Raw genomic sequence first — 17376 nt, 5'->3', positions numbered from 1 at the left:
TTTTACCATGACTCACCATGTTAGCTATAGTGGCTGCTAGTGCTGCTGGCCGAGAAGCACTCTGAAAGCAGACCATGCTCCTGACCAAGCTGAAAGAAGGGGATCCCCTCCTGGCCATGAATCCAGTTAGCCCCAAGCTCTACGATGTCTGAGCCAAATGGTCTGATTGTGTGCACTCTGCCGCCCACTCTCCCCATGGCTTCCAGGACCTGTACTGTTGAAATCCAGCCTCAGATAAGGTGGCTGCAGCAGCAAGACCAGCAAATCCGGCTCCTATTACCACAACTTTGGCTGTTAGACGATTCATTTTACATCACGCAATCTAACTATTCTAACTTCATCTGCAATTTGTAAACGGTGTTTTTAGGTGTATAAGTTATGTATCTCATGATCATGTGTTGGTCGCAGGAAATGTCTCGTAGCATAACTTGCAGTAATGGGAAGTAGACGCCGACTGGACATAAGAATAACGAGATCAAAACAAGACCTTTGGACTTCAGTCAGTAGACACACGGAGTCGCGTAGTGTTCACGTCTTAAATAGCCTACTATGAATTTTACAGCCCAGTTGTGTAATGGGACCATCTGGGTCTAGGTTACATTGACTCCAAAAGTATTGACCTTTGTACTCGACAGCTTTTCAAAAGCTCCGTTTCCAAAGGACGGCTTCATTATGTGACCCGACTTCCTAAAATCGCAGTACATGCGGTTGGAGCGCCATCTACCGACAGATAGTAGTCACTGAGAGATCTAAATCAAAATCTAAGATTATGAAGAAGAAAAAAAACGATGTGCTAAAACGAGATCCTGCATAACTGTTGTGAGATCTCGCGGGAAATAAACGTTGGTTAATAAAAGAGAGAAGTGGGCTCTTTCCATTCATTAAAGTGCAGACGCAGTCAATCTGCAGAACAGTGTAATTTGGTGCATAATCTCACCCACTGGAGTTTTTGACCCCAAACATTCAAAACTGTTATTTCATAGAAACATACTTTAAGCCATATTAGAACAAATTACATGTATAAATACAAAAAATAATACACACTTCATTCATTGGAAATTAATGGGAACTACTGAAAAAGATACACAAAAATGTAAATCTTCCCATAATTATTATGGTATTACTGAAAAGCATACCTGAGATGTTACTGCCATCCAGTGTTCAGCAGTGTCAACACATACAAATAAACGCCCCTGTCCACAGCCAGAAAAGGAAAAAAAATATTCAGGCCTGGCAAGCAGAGGAAATGGGTTCTGTTTATTGATTAACTATAGGCCAACACATAGACACATCTTAGATAAAACCTACAAACCCCTGCACTATGTTTCTGCCCTATCCCCATGCTGTGATGAGTCAAGGTCTAGGACAGTTACTACTGGTGCAGCACTTTATGGTAATTTTGTTCCACAGATTCAGTAAATGGCAGGAACACGATTTTATTTACAGCGATGCACATCAAGGAAATGAGAGCATGGCTTCACATAAAGATTCACCAGCTTCTCGGTTTAGAGCAGAAAAAGTCTCAGTTTAAGTATCCTAGGTCTGACAGGAGAGGGCACTCAGCACTGGGCCCATATTATGTAGGTCACACTGAGTCAGGAGAATCACTAGGCTACCATCAATTGTTGTAATCCTGCCAATGTAGAACAGATGTGCCAGGGGGGTTTGGACATAGGTCACGTCACCTGTCTTTGTACATACATAGCAGAACACTGTTTAATGAAGGTGATTAAAAATGATTCAATAAATGTGTGTTCAGTAGCAGAAATAGTTGATTCCCTGGTTGAGAGAAATGTGTGTGTTACATGTTTAGACTGCCTTCACCCATTGTGAGTTTGTAGTCTTGTTATTTTTTTTTTTTAAAGATCCCGAACATCTGGTATAGGCTAGGTGCACGAAATACTCAGTGTGGGCTGTTTGTTTCCTGTTTAGCCAGGTGTATTTGAACCTGCCGCTATTCTGAATGTAATTAGCGTCTACACGGACCTGGTTAGGTGTTGCACCTAGTAAATCAGCGTTACGATAAAGAAGGACGTGTAGACACTAATTACATTCAGAATAGTGGCAGGTTCAAACACACCTGGCTAAACAGGAAACAAACAGCCCACACTGAGTATTTCGTGCACCTAGCCTATTGTATGTAACTTTGAGGTACAGGGCGCGAGACCTCTCGCGAGAACTAGGCCACCCTAATGGCACCAACTCAAGCAATAATTATTCTTTCGATATGTGAGCGTTCATTTCTGATGTCGCAATAAACACAACTATAAGAAAAGAAAAACCTGTAGAGTCATATTTGTGTAAAACTCTACACTACCTTGTCGGTCTACTTCTTCGGCATCTGCCCGTGTTTTTTCCAGTTCCATATCCTTCAGCTTGTAAACAAATACACGTGTACACTGTCCATATGCTCATGTCGAGGACACGCTGCAATGCCGTCGCGGACCCCCAGGGGACCGGTTGAAAACACCTGCGGGTCTCGAAACTCGATTTAATTACAACAGTGGTGTTAAAGTGAGCTACTCTCTACAACTCTAACGGGAGCTCAGTAGCAAAAAATATAAATTCTTGCGAAATGCACATACACATGGGCACTTTTACACTATATATTTATAACATTATTACTCTCATTATGTGGTCCATAACCCCCTTCTGCACTGGCTCTGGAACTGCTGCTAGTGTTTTACTGTAATTTTTGCTTCTTTGTTTAAACAATTATTATTCTTTATTAGCCATTATTATGAGCTTCTTTAACAATCTAGATTTTTGTAATGTCTACTACATATTTGTTGCTTGCTGTGTCCTTAGAATTTCATTGTTCAGAATGACCTTGTGTTATACAGTGCACTTCATAAATAAAACACTCTGAGACTTAACTGGTAACTTCAAAGATTGATTGATTGATTGATTAGTTTTCCCAGTCAAAGTTACAAGTCACTGTTTCCCAGTCAAATTTACTTATTAGTCAATGTTTCTCCTAGTCTCTTTGCTTATGCATGTTATGGTGGTTGTCACCACAGGCATAGGTGAAGGGTCTGCTTACCAACTGTCAGCTTCACAGCTACAAAGAGAAAATGGAGGTGGGGCTGCTTGTAATTAGTTCAACTTTAATGGTACACATTACAAACACCTTTCAAGTTGAATGTAAAAGCTTTTAATGTAGCATATGATTGTGTATTCATCGATCTAAGACATTTTTATTTATTTCATTTAAAGATGAAAGATTTACAAAACATTTCTGTACAATCCATTACTTCACCAGGTGAGAGAAAGAACACCCATTTGCATTTGAATAAGAATCATGGATACACGAGCAAAAGAAGGTTATAACTTCCTTTTCAATCTATACAGTTTGAAAAGATACTTCATTTTCCACTAGATGATATCATATATTACTAACTATTTACTAACCGAGAGTTTGGTCATGCTGGGAAATATCAAACTGAGGCTTTGGCGTATCAACCTCGCGATATTTCCCGGCATGACTAAACGATCAAGGTTAGTAAGTTGTTTATTATATGGTATTTTCCACTCCTCTCATTTTGTAAATGAAAAGAAATGGTCATAGTAAATAGAAAACATGTAGTTTTGTTCAGCTCTCAAGGCTTCTCACGACACAATGTGTTCCAGGTGTTGCGTATCATCCAATTACCTTCTAACCTCAAGTTACAATGATCAATAGAAAACGGACAACATGTCTTCATGCTTCTTCTAAATTTTCTCATAGCTTTTAATGTTTTCATTTTTGTCTGGATAGTAAAACTCAAACTGAATGCTTTCGTTCATTTTGAAAATGTCGTCAGAGGGCAATAGGGATCTGTATTGACCAGTGAGGAGGGCACTATGCGACTGGCATGACTAATCATTAACCAATCAAAACGCTCGTACTGTTGTTGCCATATAATACAATTGTATATTCACTTTGTCAGGACCTTTATCACCTAGGGAGTGACAAAACCATGTAACCGTAGGAAATACAGACTACAACTGGCAATAAATGTGAGAAATATATGGTCAAAGTGTAGTTTATGTACCTGAAGCTTTTTATGGTTCAGGGAGTTAGCAAGCATGACCTTTGAAATCCATGCTACAGAAGTGTGACCATGAAAATCCATGCTATAAAAATATATCATATGTACTATACAGGATAATCTTCTCTTACTGTGAAGATATGTAACAAATAGGTGTGGCTACCCTCCTGATTGTCATCACAAATTCTGCAAAAAGGATCACAGTGCAGTGTTACCATTCCTTTCCATAAAGTGCAGGTTCACTTGTCTGTCTGCTACTAGCACAGTGCGGTTGAGGACTTTCACATCACCAACACTGGGGTCTGGTCTGATTTCAAATAGCTTCATGATCTAGGAGGACACAAGTGAGGAGAGCCGTGAGTCAAGTAGTGAAGAAAGAGCAACATCATTGCAGTTATGTCCATGCAGCTCCAGTGGGTTAGGGTTAGCACAAACACAACTCTGCAGTCTTGAACAGTTTTAGGTTAAACCAGAGAAAACATGAACACACATGCAGGCACTCTCATCCTCCAAAAACACTGGCAGTGGTGTAGTCCAGAGTATACCCACTTATTTTTCAGTCAGCATTGCGTATACCCACTTCCCAAAACAGGGCGTTTATCCTGTGCTGTATAGGCTGCTTAAAAAAATTAAGAGTATACCCACTTCTCCAGGGACCACTACACCACTGTACACTGGTATTTGATGAACTCTGTAATGACTTACCCTTGCCAGGCCGAGGTACATCTCGAGCTCTGCAATCCGACGGCCCACGCAGCCTCTCACCCCAAACCCAAAGGGAATGGAGCCAAAGGGGTTTGGCCGGGTTCTCCCGTCCCTTAACCAGCGTTCTGGTTTGAACTTTGATGGCTCAGGAAATACTTTCTCGTCATGGCAGATAGAGTAATGGCATAGTGTGAAAACCGTCTGGTTAAATCAAACAAAAGACCCTGTTACACATTTAAGGTTTTCATGGGGCATTATAAGCAAGAGGTAAGCCATGATATTTCCTTTAGAGACACCTGAAAACAACCTCACCTTTTTTGGAAAAAAATAGCCTCCAATAATCACGTCTTTTTCTGACATGCGCCGAGCATTCATTGGTACAACTGGGTACATCCTACATAACCATGACACAAACGTTTTACAAATGCAGCGAACATCAGAACTTTTTGAATATACAATAAGAAATCATAAAAAAGTTCCATGTACAAAACATTTACCTGAGTGCTTCTTTGATGACAGCCTTGAGGTAAGGCATGTTATTGACATCCTGTGCCGTAGGAATTCCATCCCCTTTAACACAGTGGTTTATCTCCTGATACAAAGACTCTTGAACTTCAGGTTCTCTTGAGAGCTGATAGAGGGTCCACATCATGGTGTTCGAGGTCTGGAGCAGCAAAATATCAGATCAAAGTAGTTGATGTACCAAATCATTATTTTACACATAGAATCCTTGCCCCTGTTGCCACTGTGCATGCACTTAGGGGGTTTAGGCTCAGGGCTCTGTTAAGCTCCTAGAGGCAATTGTATTGTTATGGCGCTATACAAATAAAATTGAATTGAATTGAATTGAATTTGACTGAAGGAGGTGTCATGCATACCGTGTCTACTCCAGCCAATAGCAGCTCAGCAACACTTCCGTACACCTCTTTATTGGTCATGTTGGTGCTGGAAAGCAGGTATGTCAGGTATTCTCCCTCCACCTCTTGGTCCGTGTCCACACGCCTCTGAATGGCGTCCATCTTCATATCTATTAGCTGACCAGCTAGAGGAACATTTCAGTACTTTCTGTCTCCATTTTGAGATATTTTATGGAAGGCTTCCTCAAGTACAGTGTGGTCTCACAGTAACTCACTCACCAAATTTGAAGATGCCCTCCCATCCTGAATTGTAACGCCGCCAAAACGGCAGGATGCTACGCGTCCATTTGGGCGTAAGCACCACAGGCATGCTATAGGTGAACATTTGAGCGATGGAGTCGATGAAGTCCTGAGTCTCCTTTGGAATCTCATTTTCCAAACACCCAATCCGAGTCTCAAAGAGAATAGATGAGATTCCTGATTCATGTAGAGGGGGGAAGGGAGTGGTCAGTGGAGATCACATAATAATGGATGTCCAGGAATTACTGCTTGGTCATAATGCTATCTTAAGCTGGTAAGTCACATAATAATACATATCTAAGAATGCAAACGTATATAATGAATCAGTACCCTCAAGAGAGAAGCGGTAAAGCTCATTGGACAAATTCTCAACAAGGTCCCCTGTTGGACTGGTCTGGCGTAGGTGGTATATTCTCTTGATGAAGTCAGTCACAACCTCATTGACAACAGTTCCATACTGCACAGAGTCCTTTGGATGGAGCATACGTTTGTTCAGCACAGCTCTCAGTTTGTACCACTTTTCACCCTCTCTAAAAAAAATACATGTAGAAAGGGGAGGCAAATCGCACAGAACCAGGACAGATTATTGCAAAACAGATTTGTCAGCATTAACAAAGATTAGTATTATGCCTGAAAGACATGTCAAGGCTACAGTTGTATTTTAGACCTCAGTACAATACATATGATGATTAATTATGTATATGCGTAATCTGAAACAATGAAACTTCTTGGTGAGAGTTGTCCGTCACCAAAATAAGTAATTATATTAACAGTATAAATCTGACAGAAAGTAGTGTCTTACTCTGTGAAGGGGCCATAGCCAATGTCCTTAATGTCTCGAAACTCAGTCCAGAGAGTCATGTCTCCACGAGAGGGGAACTTTTCATCCTTTCGGAGTAGTTCCTCAACCAGCTCCACACTGTTCAATGTTATTGAGTGAAGGCTGCCAGTGCTCATCTTATATATTGGTCCATATCGCTGTTTCTCATATATCTATGGCATCACAAATAACCCCCTCAGGTAAGGATCAGTTCATTCACACAGCACATAAACATTTATTACAAATGGGTTAATGGTTAACATACATTCAGGGAAAATACTCAAAATGCAAACTGGAAATTACTTTCAAGATCACCTGACACTAAGAAGGTAAACAAACATGATCTTATCTAACGCTCCACTCTCCTTTTTCCAGTGTCGTGGCAACATGAGATAAGTAACACCGGCATAAATAAGACACTTCTCAATAAATTATTTATGAAATTGCTAGTACTGGTCAGAAAAGAAAGAAATGTATGTTATATCACACAGCACATGGCTCCATTATGTAATCAGTATGCAGAACAAAAGCCAAGAAGTTTCCGCTACAGCATACCTGGAGCTCGTGAAGCCGGTTGAGATAGCCTTTAAAGAGCATTCTGTACAAGACCTTCCAGGATTTAATCTGAGGCAGGTCAACATGTGTCTTGAGGTTACCAGAGCTTCCAAGCAGCCCCACTGAAGCGGTTGCATTTCCTCCGGCCGCTCGCCTGCAGTCGAGCACACTGGAAATGGGCTGTGGCCGAAGCCAAGGGCTCCGCTGACCAGCACAGCTGAAAGCCAGTCGAGCAGCCATAACCCTGGCAGCCTGGGGAATGAGACAACAGCTCCGCTTACACACTCAAAGGGAAGGGGGTGGAGCCACGCTTTGAGGAATTAACTCTTTGTATGGCACATTCTGTGGAGCTGCCGGCTGACTGTTGCAACTGGTGTCACAGATTATGTGTTATAGGGGCATATCGGATCTGCTATTATACAAGCAAGACCAATGATAACAGCAATATGGGTATATGAGATCAGCCTTAAATAAATTGCATAATGAACATAAAACATTTGAAACACTGAACCAATTTAAAGACTATTATTTTTGTCCGTGATGAAATGTATTCATTTTTTGTTGCTATTGCTTTTTAATTATATAACTATTTTTAAATAAATAATTTATTGAAAACAATGTCACTTTTCAAATGAAACACACCAAATTCTTGTGTTTTTCATGAGACCCAAACAGTGCAGCTGCTAATATAGTTTTGTTCAAAGCATTTATTCAGATTTTGCAGATGCCTTTTTATATTTCCTTTGTTTACCCCACAATATAATATAATAATTTCTCATGTTGTCCCAAAAGTCATTGAAGAATGGTGAGATTTTCTCAAAGAGGATCACAAATGACAATTGTTTTTCCCTCCTCATTGACCCCTTCCTTGTAATTCCCATGAGTCCTCACTCCTTGATTTTGGCCACGTTGTCGATGGAGCCGGTGGCGTCCTGTTTGTAGAGCATGAAGTGTCCCTGAACTTGGGCAGCGCTGATCTCCGTGTACGAGGCGAGAGCACACTCCGCGAACCTCTCCGCTTCCGACGCAGACTCCGCAGGGTAGAACCGACGGAACATCTGCGTGAGCTGCCAGTGGGTGCAGTTGCCAACGTACTGTTTTAGGTCCACCCGACCAGGACGGATCAGAGCAGGATCGAGCCTTAAGGAGAGATAAGGAAATTAGAGGAGTTCAGCACACATTTTTAACCCAGTAGTGTTTCAAGGGCCTAAGTTCACATAGAATTGTTAAGATGAAAGTTTGCTGCCCAAAGGTAGTTCCAAACTACGCTATAGAAATGCAGCTGGCACTGTAAAACTGCAGCCTTCATAGAATTTCTACTGTAACTTACCATTACATAAACATATACCACCGTACTGCAATTGACTGTACGCTGTGATTTTTCTGATTGGTGACATATTGGAGCACTTGTTTGAAGTCATCTTACTAAGTTTGACTGAGCACAAAACTTAATAGAGTAGGCCTGTCATACCAGCTATGGTCTACATCTTCTCTGTGTAGGACCACTAACTGCTGAGTCTTATCCAAAACAGGTGGTTTTGATGCTTTGTCTTAATAATTATGAAACAATATGTGCCATACCCTGGTACTTCAATTTAAATAAACTGAATTATGAACAAAACCAACAGTAATAAATGACTATATCCTGTGAGTGAACATGAGATTCATGATCAAGCAGCTACTGTGACCACCAAAAGTTGGCCAGCATAATATATCCTAAATGGTACTCTTATCATAGTAACAAAGGAAACGTCCCCACACTGGATTTGCCAGGAGAGAAACTGAGGTATGAGTTACTGCAATTAATCCTAGTATGGGAATGGGGTAGGCCATTGAGAATCATCTCAGTCAGAGAAACCTGATCCTACAGAACAGCAAAAGGTTGCCAGACCTGTTTGCATTTGAAGCCTCGCTCATTTACATTTAAAGCCTAGTATATACTTTAAACAGTATATAAGTCTAGAGTTGCCGATGCTTGTTGTTCAGATTTGCACCGCTGAATCCAGAGTATGCTCCTTGTGCTCCGTTACTGCACTTTACTGGAGATAAAGACAGTTTGCTGCATCAACCACATAAGAAACATCGTTTTTCTTACAAAGACAGATTGCTGCTTCAACCACAAAATAAACTTTGTTTTTCTTACAAAGACAGATTGCTGCATCAAACACAAAGAAACTTCCTTTTTCTTACACAACTTTGTCATAGAAATAGTGAAAATATGGTAGTTGGGACTATCCTTTGGCTTAGAAACACACCTGTCAATAAAATTGGTGGTCATGAATACTATCCTTGCTTCAGAGGAAGCCACCCCATCCAAGGCATTCAGAAGTCCACTGAATGTCAGCCTTCCCATGCCTTGATAAGCCATTGGATCTGAAAAGGAAAGAAAGCTTGAGGCAGTATTTAAAAAGACAATATGGCCTGTGTCTGGTACAGGACTACTTAAAGGATTAAGCTTTTCCTCACCACCAACCACCAACACTAAAGCTAGAATGGCCACAGTGAGATCATGATGCCTTCAGTGAAATCCCATTTCCATACAGCCTTTTAAAATTACATTTCGTATCAGAAACTAGTTTATATATATTCATATACAGCGGGTAAAATAAATATTGAACACGTCACCATTTTTCTCAGTAAATATAATTCCAAAGGTGTTATTGACATGAAATTTTCACCAGATGTTGGTAATAACCCAAGTTACCCATACATACAAAGAAAGTAAGTAATGTGAAATACTACAGGAAAATGTATTGAACACATGAAGAAAGGGAGGTGCAAAAAGGCATTAAAGCCAAGACGACAGCTGAAATCTATCAGTAATTAGAAAGCAATCCGGCCCCTTGTCTTTGCAAATTAATATCCCAACTGGTGCCCTATAAAAAGGTGACTTATTACCAAGGTGTCACACAAGAAACATCTCATGACGGGTAAAAGCAAAGAGCGCTCTCAATACCTTTGCTTATTTTTGCAAAACATTGGTATTGGTTACAGATGCATTTCTAAACTTCTGAATGTTCCAGTGAGCACGGTTGGGGCCATAATCCGAAAGTTGAAGATCATTTCACCATAAACGACCACAACCAGGTGCTCCTCGCAAGATTTCTGACAGAGGAGTGAAAATAACTAGAATGCGTTTCGTGAACGAACTGCGAGAGTGTGCTTGCTCTGTGACAGAGAGAACAAGTGCCTATGAATTAACATGTATTTACATCTACTCAATCAGTGTAGTGGGGCCTTCTTCCAATATATTTTAGCAAGCAACCAAGCTCAACCATTACATTTTGGCTCCACTGACGTTTAGACATATGAGGGTATCTCAGAGTTTCGTTATACTGACTTACTGAGCTAAGTGAATTGTTGAAATTGCTATCTTGGTAAAAGGAAACATCTCTGCAACAATATTGGAATGAATGCGGTTACATAGCCAGCTTTACTTAAAGTTTATTGTAAGATAGGCCTATATGTTAGACTTAATGCAGTAGTTAGACTGTAGGTCTAGTATCAAACGTAAGCAACACTTTTACTGTATAGCTAGAGAGCACGTGTATCACATTGGTTTATAGTCTGTCAAATTAGTTCTAGTTATTGGTGTTCGTTGGCATAAAAAGTTAGTCTTCTCTTATAAGCCTATAGTACATCTGATTAGAGCTAGCAACCATGAAAAACCTCTTCTGAAACTAAGAAGGATAACTATGACTAAATGTGACTAAAACTAATATGCATTTTTGTCTTAAGACTGAATCTAAAATAGCTGCCAAAATTAATACATCTCAGTGTTCATTTTGGCAGCTATTTTAGATTCAGCAGCTATTTTAGATTCAGTGCATATTAGTTTTAGTCACATTTAGTCATAGTTATCCTTCTTAGTTTCAGTCTAGTTTTCGAAAACTGAGCACACTACAACAGCTACATCCTCAAACGTTTTTCAGTTAACCTAATGATTCAAGGTCTCTCATGAATCATTACTCCCAGGACACGGGTTAATGTTAACTCACGCTATCGGCCACAACAAGTTAACCATTCTTTCAGTATAAGCAACCTTTGCATAGCCCCGCACAGCTAGGATAGCTCACGTTACCGTAGTAGGAATACAAGCCTTAGCTCACTTGACCACACAACTAAATTCATGAATTACTTCACAGGTTTACTTAACAACTTGAATTAAGGAAAATGATCCCCCGTTACGGCTAGCTGAAACTGCCAGTGGATACTCCCGTTACGTAGTGTTAGTTAGCCTTTAGCCCCGTACTCAGATGTTACAGCTGCTTAACACAGCTAGGATAGCTCTGCTTAACACAGCTAACGTTACCGTAGTGGGAATACAAGCCTTAGGTCACTATATCCACACAACTAAATTCATGAATTACTTCAAAGGTTTACTTCACAACTTGAATTACGGAAAATGTCGTCTCCAACGTTAACGTAACGTTAATTTATATGTTAGCTGCTACGGCTAACTATCAGTTTCCATTAAAATTTCAGTCAGTACACTAAAAATGCTGCCATTCAACTCACCTTAACGAAGTGGAAATACGGTAGCTAGGTTAGAAACTGTAGTTACTCTTATTCTTTCTCAAAGTTGAATTGAGAGGGACAGAGAAATACGGTTCCTCTTATTCTTTTTCAAAGTTGAATTGAGAGGGACAGAGAAAATGCGGTTCCTTGGATTTGGCGAGCGGAGGTGTCAGTGAGAAGCACAGCTGCAAGCCAGTTTAATGACCCTATTATGACGTCATAATGGCAGAGACCTCTGCCATGCAAGTCTATGGAGAAAAAAGGGGATGAAAAAGAGGGATAAAAAAGGAGTGGCATGGGGTACCGCCACGAAAAGTCATAGCAGCTTGCACCGGATCGGGCCGGATGTTTTGGTGTTTGAATGGCGTCTCTAGCTCAATCGGGCGAGGAGTAGTTAGCTGCAAGAAAAACGTACGGAATAAATAAATAAATAAACTAGAATGCGTTTCGTGAACGAACTGCGAGAGTGTGCTTGCTCTGTGACAGAGAGAACAAGTGCCTATGAATTAACATGTATTTACATCTACTCAATCAGTGTAGTGGGGCCTTCTTCCAATATATTTTAGCAAGCAACCAAGCTCAACCATTATATTTTGGCTCCACTGACGTTTAGACATAGGGTATCTCAGAGTTTCGTTATACTGACTTACTGAGCTAAGTGAATTGTTGAAATTGCAATCTTGGTAAAAGGAAACATCTCTGCAACAATATTAGAATGAATGCGGTTACATAGCCAGCTTTACTTAAAGTTTATCGTAAGATAGGCCTATATGTTAGACTTAATGCAGTTAGAGTTAGTCTGTAGGTGTAGTATCAAACGTAAGCAACACTTTTACTGTATAGATAGAGAGCACGTGTATCACATTGGTTTATAGTCTGTCAAATTAGTTCTAGTTATTGGTGTTCGTTGCCATACAAAGTTAGTCTTCTCTTATAAGCCTAGGTAGTACATCTGATTAGAGCTAGCAACCATGAATTGCAGATTAAGGGGTCCCCTATCTCAGTGTTCATTTTGGCAGCTATTTTTAGATTCAGTCTTAAGACAAAAATGCATATTAGTTTTAGTCACATTTAGTCATAGTTATCCTTCTTAGTTTCAGTCTAGTTTTCGAAAACTCATTACAATTTAGTCTAGTTTTAGGCACATTTAAAATTCCATATTATAGCCACATTAAACTCATTCCCTTCCCTTCTCAGGCCCAGGGACCTCCTGTGTTGTGTCAACTGCATAGTAGTCTAGCTTGCAGTACTTACATTGTGGATGCAATTAGTCTCCAAGATACAGATCTCATGCCTACAGCTGAATTCGAATTTGTTTGTAATAAATAATCGAATGTGATGATGAAGTACGGTACGCAGCGTCTTAACTGAAGCTCAACTCAACTATTACAGTAGCTAGCTCGCCGCTAACGCTAACTGAAAACACATCGGAACACAGTGGCTAGCTAGGTAGCTAGCTGCTAATAAGTAACATATATAAGTAACACATCAGCAGTAATGAATCAAGTGTACTGATATTAAATGTACTACTAAATGTACTACTAACATGCCATTCTTAAATTAAAGCCAGTGACATGATGGTTAACGATTAACGAGTTAACGATGGATACCGACAATTAGCATACCTAGCTAGGTAGCATTACCATTGGATTTCAATGGCAGTTATGCTAGCTCTGGCTATCCAGTCAAAGGAGCCTTGTTTCTGGACACGTATCACTTGACGAGCGAGGGCAATACAGTCATCTGGAAAGTTTAAAATGATACTAAACGAAGGGAAATCTACTGTATGGAGAATTTTCTGCTCAGTAGACAATGCAGATTCTAATTAGGCTGGTGGATATGTCCAATGTAAGAAGTGTGAAGTTTTAATGAAATATGATTGATGCAACTGTCGTTCTCCATAACAACTTGGATTAACCTGGATGGCTGGATGAAGTTTCAGACCGAACGTCAAAGATCTTCAATGGTAAGACTTGTCGGTTGTGCCTCTGTTGGTGTCTCGTAAAACATGAATTTTATTAAAGCATAGCGTGTGTATTGTGTAGCTATTTCATTCCGAGATTGCAGGGGAGTGAAATGCTCCGCTCTGCTGCTAGTATACAGACAGCCGGAAAGGTTAACAAACGGAATGAAATAGCTACACATTACACACGCTATGCCTTAATAAAACCCACGTTACTCACATACTGGTTAACACTGTTAGAGCGGGTGTATAAACTGTACCTGAAACTGTTGCCACTACATTCGTTTTAATATTTTGCACTCTCTATCTAACCACTTCTGGCATTTAAGAGAGCTTCTCCTATGTCAACTGATCTAATGTCAGTTGGCTAGAGTGCGTGACGTCACAATGGCTCAACCTTCCCCATGTTAGTCAATGAGAGAAAAAGGGGATGAAAAAGAGGGATAAAAAAGGAGTGGCAAAGAGTATCGCCACGAAAAGTCATAGCAACCTGCACCGGATCGGGCCGGACATTTTGGTGTTTGAATGGCGTCTCTAGCTCAAACGGGCGAGGAGGAGTTAGCTGCAAGAAAAACGGGGAGAATAAATAAATAAATAAAGAAAACTTGACGATAACAATACTGTGCTTCCCTTCGGGCAAGCACACTAATAAAGAAAACTTGACGATAACAATACTGTGCTTCCCTTCGGGCAAGCACACTAATTAGTGTGCTTGCCCGAAGGGAAGCACAGTATTGTTGTTGTCAAGTTCTTTATTTATTCTCCCCGTTTTTCTTGCAGCTAACTACTCCTCGCCCGTTCGAGGTACAGACGCCGTTCAAACACCGAAACGTCCGGCCCGATCCGGTGCAACCTGCTATGACTTTTCGTGGCGGTACTCCTTGCTACTCCTTTTTTATTCCTCTTTTTCCATCACCTTTTTTCTCCATAGACTTGCATGGCAGAACTCTGTGGATTATGACATCATAATGGGGTCATTAAAACTAGCTTGCACCTGTGCTTCACTGACACAGAGCAAGCACACTCTCGCAGTTCGTTCACGAAACGCATTCTAGTTATCAGAAGAGTTGTCCAAGAGCCAATGAGCACTTGTGGAGAGCTTCAGAAAGACCCGGAATTTGCAGGTACAGTTGTTTAAAGACAACAATAAGTAATGCACTCAATTGCCATGGCCTGTATACGACTAGTTTCCCCATGAAGGAAGCGTCTTGAAGAGTTTGGTACAATGTATAATAATGAATCTCAGTAAGCATGTTTAATACTTTTTCTGTGTCATTTAACTTTATTACACATAACTTAATTTATGAAGTTATTTGTTTTGGTTTCTTTGTGTGTACCTGGGTTGTTACCAACATCTGGTGAAAAATGTCATGTCAATAGCACCTTTGGAAATATATTTACTAATATATTTATATTTAATAAATATATTTACTGAGAAAAAACGATGACGTGTTCAATACTTATTTACCCCACTGTGTACACACACACACACACACACGTAAAGCTTTGAAAAGAAAAGCCACTGGTGTTGACCTGGCATGGGGGGACTTACTCTCAGTGGGAAGCAGGTCCCGGCTGACGAAAGCAGCATCTACGTCCTCCAGCAGGATGATGCTCTGCTGTGGAGCTACGGTGAGCAGGTGGTTGAGCCGGTCGTCAGACAGACTGCGGTCACTCAGGCTCATCAGGCAGATGCTGTAGCCCAGCTCTCCTGCCAGGGCCGTGCTGAACCACACACACACACACACAAACACACAGAGTCATCATTGAATGACCCAGACACAATCAAACATGAAGCATAAACATATATCTGTCATATTTAAAAGCAACAAAAGATTGATGTTCTCACATGAAGCTGCTCTTTCCACACCCTGGAGGGCCATAGAGCAGATATCCTCTCCTGTATGGAATTCCTAAATGACAGAAGCCATCGATTAAATTAATTTTCACGCACAGGACATCAGATGCAAATGCTGAATTATTAATTGATCCATTGAACACTGTGTTACCTCTGTCTGTATACCATTTTGGGTTGCCGATGAATTCCTTCACATCGTCCACAATTCTCTCCTCAACCCCACTCTCTAAAACCACTGAAGACAGAGGACGCCGCCGCCGTGGAAATCCAAAGGGCCGCCACTCAGCCCCCAGCGCAGTATACATCACTGTCCGGCCCTCCTCCTGTTTCAAGGCCAATTCACGTGCTAGGGAGCACCAAAGACAGACACGACACATAATCCCACACACACATCAAATTAGATAGATAGATAGATACTTTATTGATCCCGAGGGAAATTAAGGGAAATTACACTCAGAGCTCTGTGTGCCATATACAAATATTCAGATTTAAACATTGTAATGCTTTGATCTTTCACTTACCTTCCTGAAGAATATTAACGAACAACTGCCTGTTCCTCCCAAGTGCTGTGAAAGTCACAGACTCCCATGGGGTTCCTGTCTGGAGATCCACCATTTGTTTCTCCCTCGTCCTCTCAACTCTAATCCACGTTTTGCCATACCTAGTCATTAGTCCAAGCAGACAAAATTAGTGACAAATTCTCTACAAACCACTTGATTCGTCAGGTAAAATGTGCACAAGCAGCACCCACATTACACGTTTGCCTCACCAGATGATGTGGTTGCCTGGACTGGGGTGGAAGTCGAACTGTGTGTGAACCCGTCCACTTTCATGTTGCAGGTATGAAGTCTCAACACTGAGGTGCTGTGTGTGCCTGGCGTGCTTGGTGATCCAACTCAATAGCCAGTGGTAACTCTTGTCCTTGCTAGGTACCTCTAAGGTAATCATGTAGTTCCTCCTAAAAAAGATCATGCCGAACTGTGCCCCCTTTCTAGCGGCTGCAAGCGCTGTGCCTACACCAACAAGACCAAAGCCAGCCCCAAAGTAAGGGTTGTCCTTCAATGCGGATATAATGTCTGATAGAGGCATGGCTCAAATGTTTGTTTGCGTTTTTTATTGTTGTTAACTGTGCAACCTATGTCAGGACAACGAAGAGTTCATTCACAGAAAACGCTGCATAACTACAAACACCTCTCTGACAGCATGAAGTCATCCTCGTTAGCTAAGTGAGGCTAGGTTAACTAGTTGACTCTAAGGTCCTACTTCACCTGTTTGCCATGCTTTATTGCCACAATAATTCAAAATACCCGACTAATCGTAATCTTCAAATGCTCACATCAATTATCGGCATGAGTTTGGTCTTTTATACCAATCACTCGAATGAATTGGGACTTTAGAAGGCTTCAACACTACCCCGAGCTCAGCAACATCTCTACCGTTAATGATTGGACGACTCAACGAATCACATGGTGACCTCTATTGTATTTCCTGTGTTCAGGCAAAATATGTCCGATACAATATAGTCAACCTAAATAGTCCCTACCTCTAAGGATAATTAATAAATATTTCTTTATCATAACATTCGATGATCCCTTTTTGTAAGGGAATCGTGCTATTGTGCATGCTATTTAAATTAATTTGATAATGTACATTGGCGAAGGTTGGAATATTTTGAAAAATGTACGTGCTGCCGGTGTGTTGCACTAGACCTATCCCTAACGTAGCCATTGCTGCAAGGCTGGAGTCTTCGCTAAACTGAATGCTCGCTA

The 17376-nt window shown here is 40.8% G+C and overlaps 2 protein-coding genes across 3 annotated transcripts; both read right to left on the bottom strand.

Annotated features, from left to right (window-relative positions):
• Positions 1–3244: 3244 nt before the first annotated feature.
• cyp27a1.1 (cytochrome P450, family 27, subfamily A, polypeptide 1.1) lies at positions 3245–7508 on the bottom strand (the record flags this gene model as incomplete). Its single annotated transcript, XM_080839537.1, has 9 exons — positions 3245–4361; positions 4737–4937; positions 5049–5130; positions 5234–5400; positions 5615–5778; positions 5873–6070; positions 6224–6423; positions 6696–6886; positions 7269–7508. The coding sequence occupies 9 exons, from the start codon at positions 7506–7508 to the stop codon at positions 4230–4232; spliced, it is 1575 nt and encodes a 524-aa protein (XP_080695663.1). The 3' UTR covers positions 3245–4229.
• A 463-nt stretch (positions 7509–7971) lies between these two features.
• bcs1l (BC1 (ubiquinol-cytochrome c reductase) synthesis-like) lies at positions 7972–17067 on the bottom strand. 2 transcript variants are annotated; one of them, XM_080839559.1, is made up of 8 exons: positions 16944–17067; positions 16377–16620; positions 16129–16268; positions 15759–15953; positions 15599–15662; positions 15302–15474; positions 9524–9641; positions 7972–8408 (listed from the first exon to the last, which is right to left on the bottom strand). In XM_080839559.1, the coding sequence occupies exons 2-8, from the start codon at positions 16577–16579 to the stop codon at positions 8156–8158; spliced, it is 1146 nt and encodes a 381-aa protein (XP_080695685.1). In that variant the 5' UTR covers positions 16580–16620; positions 16944–17067; the 3' UTR covers positions 7972–8155. The 2 variants fall into 2 exon arrangements, with proteins under 2 accessions (XP_080695685.1, XP_080695684.1); XM_080839558.1 differs by having other exon boundaries at positions 16377–17045.
• Between the last annotated feature and the right edge of the window lie 309 nt (positions 17068–17376).

This window comes from Sprattus sprattus (assembly GCF_963457725.1).
Source record: "Sprattus sprattus genome assembly, chromosome: 5".
NCBI classification, from domain to species: domain Eukaryota; kingdom Metazoa; phylum Chordata; class Actinopteri; order Clupeiformes; family Clupeidae; genus Sprattus; species Sprattus sprattus.
This window is presented reverse-complemented; position numbering and strand designations above follow the sequence as displayed.